A 16,199-nucleotide genomic window follows, 5' to 3' on the forward strand; every position below is an offset into this window, starting at 1 on the left:
AAAAAAAAATCTTAAGCTACAATGAGTCTGGCCTTAGGCCACCATTTGAGTGCCGGCCAAGCCACAGAGCTGAAACTCTCCGTAATTCGGGGACCCAGCTAGGAGCAACCATAGTGTATCGACAATTCCTCCTAATCCCATTCAGGAAGGCCACATCTTTACGGAGGTGTTTGGTTCACGATAGGAATTAGAATCAGAATGAAAATTGGAATGGATTGGAATCAGAATTGAAATGGCATAATTCTCCAAAGCGTCTGATTCATGATTGGAATCGAAATCAGAATGGATGATTCCCATTGTTGTTGCTTGGTTCATATAAAGATAGGAATCAGAGTCAACTCAAAATTTTATTTTTATTCTTAATTAAAATTTTTAAAAATTAATTATTTTAAAAATTGATATTAAATAAAAATTAAATATAATAATAAGAGATGAAATATTTTATGACCTAAAATATAAAATATAAATAATTTTATGAAAAATAGAAAAGAAAGTGAAAGAAAAATAGAAAAATAGAAAAGAAAATGAAAAGAAAAAAAAGAAGAAGAAAGGTGAAGGAAGGAAGGCACGCCTCCCCCCGCGCTTCTTCTTCTCGACCGTAGACCCCCCTCCTCCCGTGACCACACTGCCCCCGCCGTGGCCCCACCCCACCGCCATCCATGTTGCACCTGCCGTTCGCATTGCACCTAGCTCCGCACGACCACAAAACCTCCTCCCCTCTCCTCTCCCAGCTCCGGTGCCACCAAACCCCCTCTCCTCCCCTCCCTTGACTCTGGTGCCACCAGCCCCCCTTGCCTCTCCTCTCCGACCCAAGGTGCCTCCTACACCTCCCCACCCCCTCCACCGCCGCCCCCTCTCCTCTTCATCGCTTCTTCTCCGTCTGATTTTTAAAACTTCATCCAAAACCCTAGCCCCCGACGACCTCTCCTCAGCCCCCTACAACCTCTCCCCAGCCTTTTGCTCCATCACCGCCTTCGCCCCGCTATTGTCGCCAACCTCGGCCCTGATTTTGACTTCCTAGGCTGCGCCATCGACGGCATCGATGACACCATCACTATCACGATCGACCCCGCCGTTCTAGCCGAAACTCTCTTTATCTCTGGCATCGCTGCCTCCACCGCCAAGCTCAGCCGTGACCCCCTTTGGAACTGTGCCGGCATCACCAGCATAGCTGCCATGCAGGCCCTCGATGTCCGCTCTGTCGGCCTCTCCCTCTACCTCGAGAAGGGCCTCTCCTTTGACAGCGGCCTCAGCTCCAATGCAGCCGCAGCCGCCATCCCTTCAATGGCCTCTTCAACAGCCGCCTCTCCCCCGACGAGCTCATTTTTGTCGGGCTCCACCCCTCAACCGTGCTTCCACCCCTCTCCCGATTCCGTTGCAAGTCTCGCCACCAGCCACCACCTCCACCTTTTTATCACTGTCCAAAAGAGCGATCTTATTGTCATGGGATTCGTCACCGTGATTTTTTTTTTTTATATCATTCCACTGGAATGAGATTGACTCCATTGGGGTGAGTTTGGATTTGGTTACGAAAAGAATGGATCATTTTCATTCCTCTCTGAAATGATAATCGGAATGAAATTCTCCCCAGTCAAATAGTTGGAATGAGAATCATTCATTCTGATTTTCATTTTAGATCTTAATTATCCCAACCAAATATCTCCTGCAAGTCACTGATTAAGTTAGCAAAAATGAGGCAAGCTTTTGCAAGTGGAATGCCTCCAATAATATTACTAGAAAGGACATGAAAAGGGATTGCTGCATCATGGATGAATGAATCACCCAATCGTTTTGTGGTTCTCATCCACCTTACCACTTGTCCAGGCTGTGCGGGCCTCACGAAACGCTTGCACGCGATGGCTGTGACAAGAGTGCTGAGACCATACGGCTGTATCGGTGGAGACATACGGCTAGGCCAGGTATCAACACTTCCTTTGTGGAGGGAGGTCATGATCTGGATGCATGCATCAAAATATTCTATTCGGCCGCTGGGTCAATAGTGCAGGTGGACAGGCAATGTAGCCATGCACCGAAAGCGGAAACATGGATGTGTTTGTTTTTTTTTATTATTATTTTTTAATCTTTTGATAAATGATCACCCATAGGTTTTTAATAAAGAGTACTGTCTGCATTATAGAACATAAGCCCAGCACTGCTGAAACAAAAGAGATGGTAACCAGCAGCTAGCCTGGCAATCAAAGAAAAAATAAATAATGCTGGCGTGCAGATGGAAGATCTATTTGCATTCATGCATGCATGAATTGCTAGCATTAGTCTGGACCATAATTATGTGGACGAGACATGCATTTTCTTGATATCTCATGTAGATATTTATTTAATTTTCATTTACATGAGTTTGAGTATTTACTATCTAGATGGATCTCTTTTTTTTTTTTTTTTTTGGTAAGAAGAGGGTCGAAGCTGTATTAATTTAACGATAAGAAGCAATGTTCAGTACAAACCTATGTAAGTCAAAATGAATTTACAGTTATCCAAAAAAACTAACATATGACCTGATAATCAACAGAGAACAAAAATGGAGTACAAAACAATATGAATAAGGACATAAATTGGAAACATAACCGAATATATATAGGGCTATTCTATTAAGTGCTGTAAAAAAAAGTCATAAAAAATGTTCCAAGAAACGGTATTATTTTTGTTGTCCAGCCATCTGATATGAAGTTAGACTTCTTTTAACTTAAATTGAATGCGTTTGCAGCTCATTAAACATTTATCTTTTTTGTTTGTTGGTCAGAGGCTCTTTGTATTGGTGGCGAACACTGTCTTATATAAATGCTAAACATCTTTACAATCCTATTACAAATAAGGTTAATTCAGTAACTGCACATTTTGGACGATCAGCATTTCTAGCGTTTTCCAATATATTTTTGCTTGTGTGGGCATACGCGCGGATGGATGCACACAAGGAATCTTCAATTACGACACAATGACTCGGCAATCGATATCTTTAATTTCTCACGAGATATACCCGCGAGTAGCCGCAGAGGAATGATGCCTTCGCCAACCTAGAAAAGTCGAGAGTGGTCGGATGCGGGGTTGCCAGCCACCCACGCGATACGGGCGCGGGCCCACTCAAAAAAGGCTGATATATATGGACACTTGCCGATATATTATTCGCTGCAAGACAGCATTCTCTGTTCCACTGCGATCCGTGGAATGAGAAATTATTAGATGGATCCGAGGCAGTAGACCAGTCCAATGGCCACATTACCCCTCTTTTATTTAAACTATCAAAATCAAAACTGAGATTCAACCTGTTATCCACCGTACATGAGATTTCGACCGGTCCACTGGATCCGATCGATCAATAATTTCTCCCATGGACTCAACCCAAAATCGACCAACCGAGTTGATCGTTGATCGCAGCGTCCGGTCCAACCACTGCAGTCGATTTTGCTGCGGTTGGACCGGTGTCCATGATAGCCAACCGCGGTACGAGGAAGTTTCCTCTTGAGAGACCAAAAAATGGAGAGGACGCAAAATGACTTTGATCAGGTACAATGGACCACGCCAAATCCCACGGTGGTAACACGCCATATTATCCCTTTTATTTCGCCAATTCCCGATTACACGTTATCCACCGTGCATATGCTCCGAGATTTGCTCTGTCCACTTGGGTCCATGAACCCCGGCAAACCAGCACATCAGGTAGAGATAAGCATTCTGCTAAGTTGCACGAATCTTAATTATATGCTTAAAACACTTGTGGAATAGTATTCTTTCCCTAATAGGGGAATTTCGCCACCCAGAACACTTTCTAGAGCCCTGCATTGGAAGAAAAAGTGGTGTCTAGCGACCAGAATACCTTTAGTGCCGTTCTTTTTCCAAGAAGGCGTCTCGGAAACCAAAGCTCTCGGCATGAGAGGTGGGCAGACAAGATCATGGGATGTGCATGTCTGATGCCACAGCCGGATCATGCGAATCTTCTCCACCGCATCCCTTCCCCTTCCCTTCCTCCCATTAGTCTATTAGATTATTCTTAAACATTAACTAATACCGAGAAGACTCATTTATTACCTTTCCTTGCTTTACAAAAAAAATAAGCACAATTTATTAGCTGCAATAGTTCAATGTCGAATAAATTATAGGTGTTGAGCTTATCTAATCCTATCTCCTACAACATTCATGTACTAACACATCCTATATAAGATCTCACTTACCAATGAGATGAGTTGTTTCCAGCTCTCGGCTGTCAGCATCCGGATCAGTAATTTAAAAGGGAGTTTAACATCAGCTCGAGTCAGCCCAACTGAATCGAGGTATGGATGGTTAACTTTGATGCCTCAGCCACTTAATGATATATATCGAGACTATTGTGGCATAAAGTGACCAATTTGCAACACCGATTAAATGATGAAGGTATTGACTTGTCCATGACATAAAGCTAGATGAAATCTCCGAAATCAAATGATTCCCGTTGGACCATCGTTACTGCCATATTTTTTTTACTGAAGCTAGTTGGCTGGAAAAATAGGTCCATGGACAACAGCCTGCAGTAGAGGCTAGTCGTAACCCAATATCCTAGATATCCAACAAGCTTGATGGTTGTTGGAGCTAACAGGGACCAAATTGGCGTACAAGGCTCGCATGACTATGATAAACTAACCTGCCTTTAGTTTAGGATTAATTAATGTGCCATGAGTTATTCTGATGGAGCACTTTTTCCTCCAATAAAAGAGTGGAAGCGAGGGTAACACGCTCACACCTCCATCGTTGGGCTTGGGTGAGCGTGCTGGTGTCACCCAAACACGCCTCTCCCGAGCTGCTCCCGCTGTCCGACACTTGCGTGACCGAGGCTCTCATTCCCTTTTCCGGCCTCGTTTCAGCCATGGAATCTCCTGCGCTTCCTCTGCTATTATTCCCTTTCTGATCTCAACCTCTGCGACGAGGATAAGAGAGACAGAAAAAAGAAAAAGAGCACGGAAAACAGTGCATTAAGTAGAACAAATCGAATCAAAAGCCGGAGGCCTTTCAAAGATCGTATTTTGAGAGTTCCGGGGGTCAATAATGCTGGTTTGCCATGTGGGTGTTCGATTTTGTTGCCTGGGGTTGAGAGTTTTGGGGGACGGAGCACGGTCTTTGCTGTGGAGAAAGTAAAAGGGAGACCGCTTTTTTCTTATTTTGGTTCAGAGGATATATATATATGTTTTTTGTCCTTTTGGATTGGGTCGTCGTTTGAGAAGGTTTTCTCAGGGCTCCTTGGTTGTGAGGTGCTTGGAAACGAGTTCCATTGGTATCCTCTTGCTCTGCCAGCATTCTCTGATTTTTTTTCTTTTCTTGGTCTTTTCTTCTTGGACGATACTTGAAACACTTTCCTCTGTCTCCCTTCCTTCAGTTCATGCTCTTTTCTCCTGGTTTTCTTTTGTTATAATCTATTATTTTTTGTGTTTATATCCCCAGTCGGTGTTTCCTCACGACAGTTGCTATCTTTTTTTCTTCCCTTCCTCTGTGAGGACTAAAACAGAGAAAGTTTCTCTTCTTTTCTCCTAGTCTTTCGTCCATTGTCCAGAAGAGAGTTTCCATCAACTAAAGAAAAAAATGCAGAAGAGAGTCATGGAAGAGGATTTTAGGAAAGGAGAAGGACGTCCGCAGCTGCTCGATCTCATTCCAAATGAGAGAGATTGGATGGTCAAGGATGTGGGTGTAGGAGGAAAATGCTTTGGAGTCTCTGAAGAGAAAAAGCTTGAGCTGAGACTTGGCCTCCCTGGAGATGAAGACTGGTCATCAGTTAAGGAGAAGAGAGAAGAGCACTCTATTGAGTCTGCTCTATCCCTTGGTCACTACTCCAAGGTTTCTAAAACCATAGGCACTAATCCTTCTTCTGTTGGAGCCAAAAGAGGATTTCTAGACACGGTTGAGTCCAAAACAGAAGGTATGCTAATAGACAAGAAGTTTTAGTGGTTGGTTCTTCTTCGTTCCATGTTTTTCTTGACCGTTGATCTCTTCTTCTTCTTCCTGTTTCTCACTAGTTTTTCAGCAGCAGCAACAGCAGCAGCCTGGCTTTCTCCAGTTGCAGGCTAAAGGGAAGGAATTATCACAGAAGACAAATGGGAGGGCAGAACAGCAGAGCCTTGAGAAAAAGGCTTGTGGGTCTCCAGCGGCACATGGTTCGGCTGCTGCTCCTTGTGGTGATGGAGCTGGAGCCAACAACAGCTCTCAGACAAGGTAGTAATCATAGTCTTCTGCCCTTAAGCTTTTCTTTTTTTAAAGGCAACTTGTGGGTCACAGTTTAGAGAGCTAAGTTTGCTCTATTGGGACCTGGGTGTCACGGGAACAACCTCCCTACTGTGTACATCTGACCCTCCCGGATCCAAAGCGCGGGAGCCTGGTGCACTGTGAATCCTGTTGGTCACTGTTTACTTCTTTGGATGACCGGCTTTTGGAGGTGTCCTGTATCTTGGTCATGTTCCTTTCTTTCTTAGGTGTGCCACAAGTTTAGAGTTATTACATTTAAAGCTTTCCCATGTCTGGCTTGTTTTTAGCTTGAGCTTGGGGACAGGGAGATTGAGGGTGGAAACTATGCTATTGTTGCTACATTGTTTCTTATATTAACTTCAGGAACTCTTATTTCTCCTATTTAGTCAGTTTGTTTGCTGCTCATATATAATGACATTTAACATATGTTATGCTAAGTAAATTTGCTTGCAGCTGCTGTATGCTCTGCAGTAGGATATTTTTATTACCTAAATTACAGAAAATTAGTTTAGGTGTTTCTATTTATTATATTTACTTTTATTTTTTAGCAGCCTCTCTAGTAAGTAGCAATGATAAAGCTCTAAATCATGTCTTTCCTCTCCAATTAAACGATATTGTTCCATTTGCAAATACAATTATCGAAGTAAAAACTTCCTTTTTAATGTCTCTTTTTATTTTTAACTCCTTTTACAATCCATCTTGGGTATTTTAAAATTAAAAAGACCCTTGGTTCTCATGTAGTTTCTCTGTGTAGCATGTGTTAGAAAAATTCCATTTTCGTGATCTCCTTTTGTACATCTCATACCTAGAATTGCTATTTCTTGTTAGCTATTAAGCAAAGGAGAAGAAAACATCCCTTCAGCTATTGTGCCGGTTTTTAGTAAAACTACAGCACATGGCTCTTGTTATGAATGGAATGAGAATTTATCTATTTTTTATAAAATAAACACTCTATTTTCTGAGAGGATGCCCGGAACAGAATAGGGAAAAAGAAGTTTGCAAATATTAAGAATCATTCATTTTTCAAAAAAAGTTAGATTCACTCGGTTTTCAGAAAAGATATGGTCATAAGAAGTTTGTAGTCTTTGAAATAAAAGTTAGAAAAGAGACTTTTATAACCTATTGCTATTTATATCATCATTTTTATTTGAAAATGCTTTGTTTTTAGTTTTCTGTTGTTTTTTATGGCAAAATGCTCACCTGCTTTTTCTATGCAGGCCACAAATTACTATCAACTGAGCCACCTTTGGATGCTTCCTCTTAGATCTATGACTTGTATTCGCAATTTTGATTTTTAATAATATCTAATTATGTAGCTTCACAGTTATTAACACACCTGCCTACTTTTTTTTTTTTTGAAAAAATCCTTTCTAATCTGGTTTTCAGATGATTGTATACTTGCTGAACAAGAAGGAAATTTGAGTACTGCCTTTTCTGGGATCATTTTGTTTATATTCTAGCTAAACTTTATTTCGACAATCTGGCCTTACTATTTCTTTCAAACTGCAACAGCTATTGTGAGATTTGTTACAATTGTGCAATTTTTCAGAGTTGCTCTTTTGTTCATGAAAATATAGATTAGCCCATTTATGTTTTATTCAGCTACTTAAATGCTATCCTTTTTTCCTATGTTGTTTGTTTGTGAAAGCAGGACTGCCCCAACCCCAGTTGTTGGGTGGCCTCCTATTCGTTCTTTCAGAAGGAATCTTGCAAGCATTTCCAAACCTTCCTTTGAATCACAGAATGGAGGACCGGAAACAGCAGTTAAGTTCAAGAATGGTAGGAAAGGCTTGTTTGTGAAAATCAACATGGACGGGATACCCATAGGAAGGAAAGTAGATTTGAAGGCCTATGATAGCTATGAGAAGCTCTCTTTGGTTGTAGATGAACTCTTTCAGGGCCTTCTTGCAGGTATATTACCTAATATCCATCGTGGAGGAAGCATAACAACAAAAAGCAATCCAATCAAATAACATGCTTCATGCCGTGCCAAAATTATATTGGGTTCTAAATTTACATTAGATGTCTCTTATAATTTTAACATACCAGAGCTCCTACCTGTTCTATATATTACAATATGGTATAGGAAAAGGGTAAAATGTGGAGTGATGACTCTGCTTATGATTTATATTAAAGGAAGTTGATGATAACCTTGAGACCTTCCACATGTAATTATTGCAACGTGGAGTAATAATTTGTAGATTATGCTCTCCGCCTTTACATTGACCACCTTGCTAGTTTTGGGCTCATTGGGCCTTGTAAGTGCATTGCTAACCTGAGTTTTTTTTTTTTGTACTTTGACTTAAATTTGCTTAGCTCAAAGGGATCCTCTTACTGCTGGAACTCAGAAGAATCCTGAAGAAAAGCAAGCAATCACAGGTTTACTAGATGGAAGTGGCGAATATACTTTGGTTTATGAAGATGATGAAGGTGACAGGATGCTGGTGGGGGATGTTCCTTGGGAGTAAGTTTTTCATCAGTTTGGTATTACTTCTATTTCTTATTCCAGGGGATCTAATTTGGTGCAAGAATCCATGCAAGCCATTCATCCATAGTGCCTGCACATTTGGATCAAACAATATTATAAATTAAAATATATTTCAGTAACTTTTGGTTTTATAATCTTGTAACATGTGGTAGTCAAAGAAATACATTTGTTATATAGCTTTCTTAGCATCTTTAATTGAAACCTTTCCCTTTACATAGCTTGAATCATTTTGTCTTTGTTGAACTGTCACTGGAAATCGAAATTCTAATATTACACTCCTATCTTCTAAAAAATTCAAAAATCTATGGTCAAACAATAGAACAAGCCTTGAGAAACTTGTTTGAAATTTTCACCCTGTGATTATCCTCAAGGTTTTCACTCAAAAAAAAGAAAAGAAAAGAAAAGAAAATGAAATAAATGTTTGTTGTGAAAATCACCATTTACTTTATGACTTGATCGTTTTTCTTACAGTTGTTAAAATTGAGCCAAGTACGTGACCGTGCGGTGTAAAGTTCTATCAACTGTTTATTTATGAAAGTCCAAATGCCTACAGAGGTTCTCTATCTTTATATTCTTTTTCCCTTTGGTGCTTGCAGCATGTTTGTCTCCACAGCCAAGAGGTTGCGTGTGCTGAAGAGTTCTGAGCTTTCTGCGTCTTCTGTAAGTCCATTCTCTAGTTGCCTCTTTTTCACTGAAGTGGGTATCTTTGTGCAAGTTTTGTTATTGGGTGATTGGAGGTTTCTCTTAGAAGTTTGCAGTTATATTTGGTCTTACATTTCACTGTAATGACTAAAGCATTTTCCTTCCTTTTTCTCCAGCTGGGAGCGGTCAGCAGGAAGAGAACAGCAACCTAGTGTTAGTTGGAAAGAAGAGGGTCTTTTATATCTGGGTTGTGCATTGAACATCTTTTCGGTGAGCTTTGAAAGATGCATCAGAGTGGATCTTTTTTTTTTCCCCCCCTCCTTTCCTTGATTTCAATCTTTTTCCAGTTATCTTCGTCATTTCCTCTTTTGATCTTCTGTGTTTGTGGGAATCATGGAGGAAGATGCCAGTAGGAATTTGATAGTATCTCATATGTAAATGTACAAGGAAAACATAAATGTTTGGCGCTATGACTGATCAAATTGTCTTTGTACTATGAAGCAGAATTTGACTGTGGTTTCCAGGTCACAATTTGAGTAGATCTTATTTGTAAGTGCGAGAAGATGATTTTGGCGAGCTTTTATCAAAACAAGGAGTAGGCCTAACTGTGACATTTATGGAATTTATCATCGAAGCTCATCTGCTTATGAAGTCATTTATTTAATTGCCAGGTGAAACGATTGAGTATTCTTTCCCGACTACATTTTTATGGTAGAGTCAGCTTGTTCATGTCTCAACCTATTTTATCCAAAGTTGCCATCCATTGGCAAGGACTTGAATATAAAACTCATAGTAATCATACATAAAAAAACTATATTTATTTTTAGATTTACCCATAGATCTTTGTGCTTTGGCAATGCATCCATTTAACTATTAAGGTAGCTTGATTGTGGTGCTGTGGGAGCAACGTGCTCAATGTCAGAGATGATATAGCTGATGGTGTAGGCATAGCATTCTTGAAAACATAATGGCAAACCATTTGAATCAAAGAGCTAACATAGCGCTCTGTTATATGATAAGCAAGCTTACCAAAATGGATGGCTATTAGCATCCCTCACAAGCAGTGAATAACGGTGACAGGTAGCATTTATCCAGCAAAATGTGGTCCAGGCCAATTTGGTGGGAAGGGGGTTGATTGAGGAGGCCTATTTGTTGTTCATCAGGGAAAAAAAAAGGAAAAAGAGGAAAAAGGAAAAAGGGGAGGCCTATTTGTTGAATGATGCTGCGATATGTTAGATTTGCACAATGGACCAGCCTTCAGTCCTCAGTCGCACAGGTACGAAGTTCTCAAAGGGAAGGTCACAGTCTATGGTAACAAGCTCTGCCTCCACTGTCGAGCTCTCTCCACTCCCCGGTTCACTTCAAACTTAGTCCCCTTTAATAAAGTAGCAGGTACTGTCCTTTTTTTAATTATTACTATCAGCTGTGTTCTTGTCTATCCAAATGGCCAACATTGCCCCACAAATTGTTCTGCAGTGCTAAAGAGACCACCGTCGCTAGTTTTGTCCCTGTATTTGAACCTGATGCCAGAGGAGTAATCACTAAATCTAGTCATCATTCGACACAGTTTTTAAATATATATATTGATATGCTTCACCTTGTTCTAATCTTGACCGCTGGCTAATCTCATCACGGCTATTTAGCTTTCAGTAAGTCATTACTCCTGCAGTGCATACAAAGCCATTCGTCAATGAAGAAAATAACCAGTACTCTTTTTTTTCCGGTTCCCGTGTGGTTACACTCTGGATCACGAGTAACAATAATACAACGCAGCAAGAAAAATGCACGTAAATATGTTAGCAATATGGCAACGAAGATATCCTTGAAAATATTTGGGCAAATGGTAGAAGATTAAAGTCAGTCTGCATAAAATTGGTGATGTGAATGCAACTACACGAAGGGCATTATGCATCTTCTTTTTCTTTAGCTTGTGACAAACAAATGAAGGGTCCTTGTCATTGGTCACGCCTAATTTCGGACAATCAAACATAAAAAGAGTTGGGCTCCAATACGAAAAGAATCTCGCAGGTGTTTGGCAGTTTTATCCTTTGTCGGACAAACACCCTGTCTCCATTGCTTGGCTACCTCTATCCCCTCCCTGAATGGATCCTACTTCCTCTGAACGTTACACGATGTGTTGTACTTGGTACTAGGCAGGACCTCACATATTCATTTGCGTGCTTAAGCCCTGGCACACTTCATGCTGGGCAAGACATCGTAAAGTCCAATCACAAAGTTACATTTAATCATGCTGTGCCTGTCTAAACCCTGCTGACAATGGAGGATCCTACCAAAACGATTAATTTAAAAATATTATTTAAATTTTTTAATCTGTATGAGTCCTCAAAATTTTTCCACCTAGTGCATTAGAAACAAATAACCATAGATATATGGCTGACCTTTCAACATGCCATGTTTTGGACTCACGCGGCATGTCCAAGAGATAAGGCATATCCCAGGGATAAGCTTATACATTTAGCACTTCTCCTATATATTTTTGATGTAGGGGTGAAATCAAATCGAGCTGAGTCAAATAATTAGGCATTGGAGTTTGATTCAATTTAAAATAGTAAGATTTGAAACTCAACTTTAAATCGATTAAATTTTAATATCTCAAGCTCAAACTTGACTTGATGAAAAAAAGATGAAATTTCAGATCAATTTGATTTGACTCAAATATCACTCGGACCATGATCGAGATTGAGTTCAAACTTGAATTCGACCATTAAGCTATTAATAATATATATATATATATATATTCAAATTGAGTTCGATTAGCTTGTAAGCAATTTGACTTATTTGTATCTCTATTTTAAATAAATCAAATCGCGCCAAGCAGATGTGTTTTTTCTTTTGCTTCTCACTTGGTGTGCTCTCTACTCAAATTGAAATGGTTGGGCAAAAATTCATAAAGAAAATGGTGATAATCCCGTATGCCTCAAGTGAATCTTTGAGACTTATTAACAACCATGATTGCAAGCAATCTTGAGTCCCATTGATCCAGTGGCACTCTTTTTGAGCATGCTTAAATATTAGGAAAGGAGGAAAATAGTTTGAATTGTTGTCAAGTTAGGCTTGAATAACAATAATCATGAAATTTCCCTAAAGAAAAACCATGTGACTATCCGAATATAACTATGGAATTATTTTAGATAAGAAGGATACAATAGTTCAAGCGAGAGGGGGAGTAATCCGGCAATCTGATTGTTAGCATTATTAAATCATAGAACAAACATAATGAACGTAATAGCCAACGAAAAGAAGAAAAGGACCATTTTCTGTTAGCTCCGTTGAGGCAGTCCTCATGTAAATGGTTTAACAATGCTGCGGACTACGCCCCTATCAGCTTGCTGCTTTGTGACTTTAATACATATATTTATACTACAGCCGGTATTTTGGTTTAACAAAGGGGGGATAAAATCTGAACAGCTTAGACTGGGATTACTTATATGCGGTGGATCTACGAGCCGATTATCTGATCATCAAGGGTGATTCTGCGATAGTGATTACTTAAATTTGCAGATGCATGACGGAAGGTGCTGCTCATGCCTTTCTTCAAGATATCACGGCCTCGTTGATTGGGTATACAGCACTGGCTATAGATATATTTTTCAGAAGATGAATACCGCAGTGGACTGGGCGGCTGCATTTGTAACAGAGTACTCCGAAGATACGCTCTGGTCGAATTTGAGCCTTACTAGTCGGCCTTTGAGGAATATTTTATTTTCTGATCTTTCTATATGTATTCACACAAGATTTGCATAAATGTTTCATTTTTATCAAAAAAAAAAAAAAGTAATAAAAAAGAAAGATCATAATATGTATACAGTCTTATATTCTTATTGTGTATTGCTAAAATGAGCTATTCTCCCATCATGTATCAATACCGATTGAGAAAAAGTTTTTCAAAATATGGCATTATGATCTTGATAAAGTTTGGATGACGGGATTAGGGATGGCCATGGATCATATATGATTGGATCAACCAATATCCGTACTCATTTTATTATGTAAAAAATCCATATCCATATCTACTCTATATCTATCTCAAATCAAATAAAATAGAGGATATAGGTTAGATCGAGTCGGATCAAGTATACCCACTTTGCTCGGATCAGATCGGATCCCACACGATTTTTGAGAACAGTTTACATAACTCCTCATTTCGATCAACAATCACAAATCCATTGTATTAGAAGAAACCCCTCCAATCTTCTAATAAAAAATTCTCAAATCCATTGCAACCAGAATCTAAAAACCCAAAACCCTCCGATCTCTTAGGGTGCTCTCCTTCCCTGTAAATCTCCGAAAAGAGAATGAAATGAAAAAAGAAAAGGAAGCAAAAAGCAAAAAAAAAGAGAAAAAGATCAATCTATGAAAGAAACCCCTCCAATCTTCTAATAAAAAATTCTCAAATCTATTGCAACCAGAATCTAAAAAATCCAAAATCCCTCTGATCTCTTAGGGTGCTCTCCTTCCCTGTAAATCTCCGAAAAAGAGAATGAAATGAAAAAGAAAAGGAAGCAAAAAGCAAAAAAAAGAGAAAAAGATCAATCTATGTTTAATTTTTTCTGTCTTTCCTTTACGTATGCCTGCAGGAGTCTCAATCGGGTGGAGGCTTCGAGCGGCCGAATTCATAAGCTTAGACAATGGTTGAGATTTTATTGGAGCTGTGAAGGACACCACTCTCCTCTTCTCCTCCTCTGCTGCCAACTAATGGTCCTCTAAGCCACCACCTAGCAATCCTTGTCAAAGCCCTCAGAGCCCTGCCATCTCATTGCCCTCCTGACCTTTGATCATAGCTCCTATGTCGCCATCGCTGCTTGCATCTCCACACTTGTTACCCGTCTTTGCTCCACCTGCAACCCCACCATCACCCGTAAGTCCCTCTTAGCCCTCCACCATCTCCTTGCTCACGGTGCCTTCATCCTTCATGACTACTCCTCAAACAAAGAAGATGATGGCTAAGGTTCTTAATCGAATTGGAGGCTTGGGGTGGCCAAACAGGGAAGATGATGGTCAGGTTTCTCATCGGGTGGGAGGCTTAGAGCGGTCGAATAAGGAAGATGATGACTAGGGTTCTCATCCGATGGGAGGCCTGGAGTGGCCAAATAGGGAAGCTCAAATGATGGCTAGTGTTTTGTATTAGAAGCATATATATATATATATATATATATATATATATATATAGGTGGGATATATCATTATTTGTATCTGATCCTAATCCACTTCAAATATTTTTTTTTTAAATTCATACCCATTTTGGATTTTAATCTAGTCGGGTATCTAACGGATTGGACAAAAATGCCATCCCTAGATGGGATTTGCTATTTTTATTTGCTGCTTGTAAATGGGAGTGTTATAACTAATTTAATGTCCAAGTAAGGATTTATAAAAAATTCTTATCAACAAGATAACGTAAACTCAATAAATTTGTCAAACTTTGTGAATTTATAGATTTTTTTAATTTTTGATTATGGATCTAAAATTAAGTTTCTCGACTATTTAATGGAAGCTTGTAAAAAATATGCTTCAGCTTCACTTGAAATGTATTTTCTATTAGTGGATTGTCTTTGAATGCACATAGATTACTTTATTTAATTTTATTTTAAAAATTTATAAATAAAAAAACTTTTCTATATAATTTTTATTATATAACTTTTATTTGAATATAATTTTTTTTTTTTGAGTGTAATTATTTTTTGTAATTTGCTTTTTGAGATATTTGAATCACATATGCTACTTGCTTGTAATTCAGATAATGAAATGAGGGCGGTCTTATTTGTAATTCACTTTCAACGAGGGACCTGTACATAAATTATCTCGCCGTTGCGTCGGCAGCCTTGCCGTCTTGTGTCGTCTATCACTTGCGTCAGCAACACGCAAGGTAAGGCTATAATATCCGGACTCGGTTCCTTACGTCGTTTCTTCGAACCGGAGTTCTCTCCCTCGGTCTGTCTTTCCGAGTCGCGGCCATGGCGTCCGAGGGTGAGGGTAGGGGGAGGGGACTCCGATCTTCTACAACGTAGTCCGTTCCATCTCCATCGGCCCCTGGTCGGACTTTCCCCCTCATCAACCTGGCTCCGCTGCGGCCTCTGGCGCACTCCCCGCTTCGCGGCCACCTGATATTTTAGTCCTCCGACGGCCACACCAACGAGTGGTCCTTCGGCACCTCTCGCTTCCATCTCCACGTTGCCCACCTCGCCGGTAGTCTGATCCACCGCCGCTTCCCTTCTTTTCCTTTCTTTTTTCTTTCCTTTTCTCAAGAAACCATGGAATTGGTGGGTCTTTTGGTTTCGTCATGGATTTCTTGGAAAACTAGGCGTTCTTGTCGCTTTGATTGGATTGTGCTGGTTTCCGTTTGGAATTTGGGGCTGTTTACGGTGAGAGGTTTCAAAGGGGAAGAAAGATGGGTTTTCTTTTATTTAGGGCATCGACCATGAAATGCTCCAACTCTAAGCGGGGAAATGGTTTCCGGACGGCGTAACGAAGACTATACTGGACTTGCGATTTTACTGTTTGGATTTGGTAGGACGCGAGCAGAGTATTATAGTTGATCCAACCCTTAGCGGGAAACGGTTTCCAGATGGCATAACGAAGACTATAATGGATTGCGGGTTAAACCGAGCAACTGCAAGAATGTCTGAGGAAGGATGAAGAGATAGTCAATTGATGTATGTGTATATTATATTTGTCAATCGGGTTCTTGATTTAATGCTTTTTCTTTTCTTTTTTTTTTTTTTGTTTTATTCTGTAGAAAGTTTGTGCTTTACAGGCATTAATAGTCCCCATTCCCCCCCGCCCCTCAGTATTTTTTTTTTTTTTTTTTTTTTTAAAGGCTCGAGGGAAA

General features: G+C 39.9%; 1 protein-coding gene across 2 annotated transcripts; it reads left to right on the forward strand.

Annotated features, from left to right (window-relative positions):
• Positions 1-4,721: 4,721 nt before the first annotated feature.
• On the forward strand, positions 4,722-9,831 carry LOC105040525 (auxin-responsive protein IAA16). Of its 2 annotated transcripts, none has more exons than XM_010917081.4 (6): positions 4,722-5,896; positions 5,994-6,189; positions 7,868-8,130; positions 8,536-8,683; positions 9,304-9,367; positions 9,526-9,831. In XM_010917081.4, the coding sequence occupies exons 1-6, from the start codon at positions 5,563-5,565 to the stop codon at positions 9,559-9,561; spliced, it is 1,041 nt and encodes a 346-aa protein (XP_010915383.2). In that variant the 5' UTR covers positions 4,722-5,562; the 3' UTR covers positions 9,562-9,831. The 2 variants fall into 2 exon arrangements, with proteins under 2 accessions (XP_010915383.2, XP_010915384.2); XM_010917082.4 differs by having other exon boundaries at positions 4,723-5,896; positions 7,871-8,130.
• Positions 9,832-16,199: the final 6,368 nt, after the last annotated feature.

This window comes from Elaeis guineensis, chromosome 3 (assembly GCF_000442705.2).
Source record: "Elaeis guineensis isolate ETL-2024a chromosome 3, EG11, whole genome shotgun sequence".
Lineage (NCBI taxonomy): Eukaryota > Viridiplantae > Streptophyta > Magnoliopsida > Arecales > Arecaceae > Elaeis > Elaeis guineensis.

Excerpts from the sequence above, each read along its gene's own strand:
- LOC105040525 (XM_010917081.4), top strand. The coding sequence starts at position 5,563 with ATGCAGAAGAGAGTCATGGAAGAGGATTTTAGGAAAGGAGAAGGACGT. Across the intron at positions 8,684-9,303 it reads GTGGGGGATGTTCCTTGGGA|CATGTTTGTCTCCACAGCCA; the intron begins GTAAGTTTTTCA and ends TGGTGCTTGCAG. Across the intron at positions 9,368-9,525 it reads CTGAGCTTTCTGCGTCTTCT|CTGGGAGCGGTCAGCAGGAA; the intron begins GTAAGTCCATTC and ends CTTTTTCTCCAG.